Genomic DNA, 5,514 nt, shown 5'->3' with positions numbered 1-5,514 from the left:
AACAGGTTAGTGAGACAAGATCTTCCCTTACAGAACCCCTGCTGAGTCTGCCTCAATAGTTTTTGTTCGTCAATGTGCCTACTGATTCTTTCCTTAAGAATAGTTTCCACCAAGTTACCCGGTATCGATCTCTTGCCTGTTTTCTTTGAGTTGATTTTGTACGTCTGTCATCTGCTGTGACATCTGTTGTGACAAGATGTCTAATTTATCTTGTATAGGATTAACTGCAGCAGTTACAGCCTCTTGTATTAAAGCCTGTCGATCTTTTGCAGAAATCTGTGCCAAGGTGGCAGTCAGTGATCTACCTTGGCCAGGAGATGGATTGTTAGTAGGTCTGGCTTTGTTATCCATATTCTGACTCCTGTTCTAAAACCAATGACCCCTACTATACTATAGTAATTCCTGTGCTAAAATAAGAGAATCTCTTGGTTATTTACTAGATCCCACAGCCCAGTCCAAACCCAAACAAGAAAAGACAACAGTTATCCAAGGTTTACATTAGTTTTCACACACTGTACTTTAATAACAACAACAAGCGGACTGCTAAGACATAACAGCTCTAAATATAATGTCACTCTTTTGCAGAAATGACGTTTAGAAAGTGAAAGTGAGTTGCAGCCAAATTGTTAACCTTTTATATTTTCCTTTTCTTCTTCTTTATCTCTAATTTGTAACCCAGATAAGGGTCAAGCACATTATATTCCAATTAGGTATCTTCTTAGAAGTCATTTAGAAAGTGAAAGTGCGTTGCAGCCAAATTGTTACCTTTTATATTTTCCTTTTCTTCTTCTTTATCTCTAATTTATAACCCAGATAAGGGTTAAGCACATTATAATCCAATTAGGTATCTTAGAAGTCCCACTTAGCCAAAATATAGATCCAAAGTTAGACTCAAAATTGATCCACAAATTTTATATAGTAATCCAAATCAAAGTTAATCCAGTAGTTTTACACTGTAATCCACAAGGTCAATAAAACTTAGAAATGATGTGCCTTTATCAAAAAATGATAGTCCCAGAGATCTACCTCTTCTTTCTGAGCCCTTTAAGATTATTGCAAGTATCCAGTTCCTTCTTTGCCAAGCCACTTCGGGGCGGGGAATCCCTTTCACCCTTCCAATCTTAGTTGCTTGGAGTCTCTTTAAAAGGGCTATCCAACTGTTTCTGAAACCAGTGATTTTAAAAGGTGCTCATGGTGGTGCAATCTTGGAGTCTTATGAAATATTGAAAACCGCTGTTTCTCCCTCCTCCGGTAGTCACGGCTCCACAGCTGTGGAGGAGCCACAGTTGGTCTTGCTGAGGCTTGGGCTTCAGGGTGATCCTTGACTCAATCCGCTTGCTGCCGCTCGCGGCTTGGCCGGAATCAAGTGGGGAGTCCATAGGGGCTCCCCTATGGAGGATTTGCCCCCCCCCCCCCGGCAATCTGGCTTGGCTTCACGGGAGCTCTCCCGGAGCCAGTCTGCCATCACCGCAAGAAAAACTGGAAGTTGGGCGTGTCAGTTTTTGAGTCAAAGCCACCATTTGAACAGAGATCCCGGCGACCTGATCTCTTCCAGCTGGAAGGTGGAGGGGCAGAGATACAAGGCAAAGTGGAATCCGCTTGATCAAAGCAGGGGAGAAAAGCTCTCTGTCACGAAATCAGCATCCCCTCCCCCCCCAGTATACATAGTGTCATGGTGAAGAGTGACAGACTCTAATCTGGAGAGCCAGGTTTAATTCCCCTCTCCCCCTCCTCCACAGGAAGCTGCCGACAGGAGATGAAAAGTCTCGGGTTCGGGTTGGCTCGAGAAGGAACCAGGCTGCTGGCGCTTAAAATCAAAAATGTGGCAGAGCAGTTTTTAAACTGAATGTTGGGGAAAAGCCGACAGGAGATGAAAAGTCTCTGGTTCGGGTTGGCTCGTCTCAGAGAGATGAGGGGGTACCTGTTGCTTTTCTTCAGGGAGGTGGATTGAAATTGTCCACTGAGACCATGGCTGGTGACATGGACTGCCTGACGGGGTCTCGAGATAGCAAGAGGAAGGTTGCAGGCTTAACTAGTATGGGAAATTTCAGCTGTTTCTATACAAATGCTAGAAGTGTCCAAGGTAAAATCGGGGAGTTGGACTGCTTGGTGTCGGAGGGAAAAATAGACATTGTGTGTATTTCAGAAACTTGGTGGGATGAGGACGTGAGACTGACTGGCCTGGAATTTCCCGGATCTCCTCTGGAACCCTTTTTAAAGATGGGAGTGACATTAGCTACCTTCCAGTCCTCAGGAATGGAGGCAGAGTTTAAGGAAAGATTACATATTTTTGTAAGGAGATCCACAAGCTCACATTTGAGTTCTTTCAGAACTCTTGGATGTATGCCATCTGGGCCTGGTGATTTATCAGTTTTTAAGTTGTCTATCAGTTTTAGGACTTCCTCTCTCGTCACCTCAATCTGACTCAGGTCTTTCAGCACCCCTCCCGAACTCAGCAGTTCTGGAGTGGGCAAACACTTCTCATCTTCCACAGTGAAGACAGAGGCAAAAAATGCATTTAGCTTCTTAGCCTTATGGGAGAGGAACCAAACAGAGAGGACTCAGCTAATCCAGGCTGTTATACAGAAATGCCCTGGGATCGCTGATTTTTCTGCCACTATGAGATGAGGGGGGGCAGCCCGGTCCCTCTTCCTTTCTCATGGGGAGCAGTTCCTCCTGCACTTTCTGTGAGGTGTCTGGGCGAGAGATCCTCTGAACGCTGTTCCCTTGACCCATCTTGAGCCTTAAATCCTTTACCTTCTTAGCCCACTCCCTTCCGGGGTGCCATCTCTGCCTGGCGTGATCTCTGAAGAGGGAATCTGCTTTTTTTCAGGGTCCCTTTTCCTTTGAGGAGGTGTCCATCGATTTCACGGAGGCAGAATGGGCCCTGCTGGATCCGGGACAAAGAGCTCTGTACAGGGAAGTCATGCTGGAGAACTACGAGAATGTGGCCTTTCTGGGTAAGGATCTTTGCTTGGTGCCAAAGGTGCAAATTGCGGCCATTGTGAGGAGGCATGAATCAAAATATTGAATAGCTATTCACCGTTTAGAGGCCTGTCCCACTACTTGGAGTGGGGATGGGGAGCTATGTCTCCCAGGCACAGCATCTGCTTGGCATATAGAAGGTCCCAGGTTCAATCCCCGGCATTTCCAGTAAAAAGTATCAGATAGGAGGTGGTGTGAAAGACTTCTGCCTGAGAGCCACTGCTGGACTGAGTAGACAACACAGACTTCAATGGACGAAGGGTCAGATTCAGTAGGAGGCATCTTCATGTGTTCCTGGGTGTGTTCTTGCCCAGGGGCAACAGAGGCCAGTGTTGTGGCCATCACCCAAGCCAGAGAAGGTGTCCTGGCCAGAGGCAAAGGTAGGGATGGGAGGCCCTCAGAAGGACTCTGGAAGGGGCCGGATCCTCATTTCTCTGTTGCCAGCCTTTACAACACACCCTTCCCCCTGAATGGGATCCCAGACGTCTGCTCATCCTGTGATCTGGAAGCCACAATCTCCCTGGGTCACTACTCTTTATACCTGAGCAGCACCCAGTTCAGTGGGTTCATGAGAAGCTGGCTGAAAGTGAGTATCCTTCACGGTTATGTGACGGGAAAAGGCAAGAAAGTGCCATGGGGGATTTCTGATTCACATCTGAGCGACATTTCGTACAATCATACAGCCGACTGGGGAGGGAGGAAGGCCCTGAAATCTGGAGGCTCAGAAGCTCCTTCTGGGCAAGAGCGCAGCTTTGGCACTTGAGGGGGTGAAGTATCCTTAAATACTAGATATTCTGGGAAAACGTGGACGGGTGGTTAAGATCAGCCAAGGTTGAGAAGGCCAAAGGGCCGTCAAACCTTTTCAACTGCAGTCACGTAGATGCCTTTGTACCTTACCAGCCCTCCCAGGTACTAACAGGATCTCTCTCTTAATTCCAGCAAAGGATTATCAGGAGAATGAAGAGGGTGAGAAACGTTTTGAATGCTCAGAGTGTGGAAAGAGATTCAGTGAGAGCAGTACTCTTCAGAAGCATCAAAGAATCCACACAGGGGAGAAACCTTTTGAATGCTCAGAGTGTGGAAAGAGATTCAGTTACAGTGGCCATCTTCAACAACATCGAACTACCCACACAGGGGAGAAACCTTTTGAATGCTCAGAGTGTGGAAAGAGATTCAGTCAGAGTGGCCATCTTCAACAACATCAAACAACCCACACAGGGGAGAAACCTTTTGAATGCTCAGAGTGTGGAAAGAGATTCAGTCAGAGTGGCAGTCTTCTACAGCATCAGAGAACCCACACAGGGGAGAAACCTTTTGAATGCTCAGAGTGTGGAAAGAGATTCAGTCAGGGATGCACTCTTCAGAAGCACCAAAGAACCCACACAGGGGAGAAATCTTTTGAATGCTCAGAGTGTGGAAAGAGATTCAGTCGGAGTGACAGTCTTCAGAAGCATCAAAGAACCCACACAGGGGAGAAACCTTTTGAATGCTCAGAGTGTGGAAAGAGATTTAGTGAGAATAGCAGTTTTCGATGTCATCAAAGAACCCACACAGGGGAGAAACCTTTTGAATGCTCAGAGTGTGGAAAGAGATTCAGTCACAATAGCAGTCTTCACCTGCATCAAAGAACCCACACAGGGGAGAAACCTTTTGAGTGTTCAGAGTGTGGAAAGAGATTCAGTCGGAATGGCAATCTTCAAGTGCATCAAAGTACCCACAGAAGGAGAAGCAATGTAACTGGAGTTACCAGGTGAACCTTGTGGGGCACAAATTCCCCAATCCAAGTTGTCCCTCCCACCCCACCTTTAGATTCTCACAGAGAATATCAGGAGGGAGAAGTAGGATTCCCTCTTCCTGCTCTGAACGCTACCACCGCCACCACCTGTGCATGTGCTGGAATCTATCTGGACTAAGCCATGGGCGAAGGTGTGCTCCCCCCACATATTTCTTCTCAGAGCCCCTCCTTGAATTCCTCCATTGAGATTGGGCCGTTATGGCACCAACTGGGAAAATTCTCTTTCTGTCTCCTTACTTTATTTTGGAAAATATTCTCCCTCGTTCCCAGAGGCTTAATGTGCGTGGAAACGGGTATCTGAAAAGATAAACAGCATCCCGTGAAGCCTCTGTTAAAAGGGACACTTTTTCTCTCCAGGTAGTTGGCATCCCTAGATTAATTGTTTCTTTATGAATCAGGGAAAACAAAACTTGGCTAAGGAAGAGTCACGGCTCATTAAAAATATTATTGTTTGTATCAAGGAAATTAGACTTTGTGTTTGTATTTAAGGGGATTCATTTATTTATTATTTTCGATTTCTATCCCGCATTGCCTGCACAGGCAGACTCAAGGTGGCGTACAACAAGTTAAAATGCAATAAAACACAGTGCAGAGATGCAGTACCATCAAATTCCACACAAAACAGCATACAAGTAAAGTGCAAATCAATATAGATGGTGATTGCTGTACAGCTATCCGGTGTAACCAGACCAGCATCCATAATTGTTCTTAGTGCTCATTCATCAGTGGCAGCT

The 5,514-nt window shown here is 46.1% G+C and overlaps 1 protein-coding gene across 1 annotated transcript in view; it reads left to right on the top strand.

Annotated features, from left to right (window-relative positions):
- The window catches only part of LOC107114317 (zinc finger protein 2-like), a 9,267-nt gene extending 4,059 nt beyond the window's left edge, over positions 1-5,208 (top strand). Inside the window, exons 3-4 of the mRNA XM_015415764.1 lie at positions 273-328; positions 4,079-5,208. Of these exons, the coding sequence (XP_015271250.1) occupies positions 273-328; positions 4,079-4,739 (717 nt within the window). The 3' untranslated portion in view covers positions 4,740-5,208. The remainder of the gene's footprint in view (positions 1-272; positions 329-4,078) is intronic.
- The last annotated feature ends 306 nt before the right edge of the window (positions 5,209-5,514 follow it).

Source organism: Gekko japonicus, unplaced genomic scaffold, assembly GCF_001447785.1.
Source record: "Gekko japonicus isolate JY-2015 unplaced genomic scaffold, Gekko_japonicus_V1.1 scaffold6559, whole genome shotgun sequence".
Classification (NCBI taxonomy): domain Eukaryota; kingdom Metazoa; phylum Chordata; class Lepidosauria; order Squamata; family Gekkonidae; genus Gekko; species Gekko japonicus.
The sequence above is the reverse complement of the archived record's forward strand: the minus strand, read 5'-3'. Positions and strand labels throughout refer to the sequence as shown.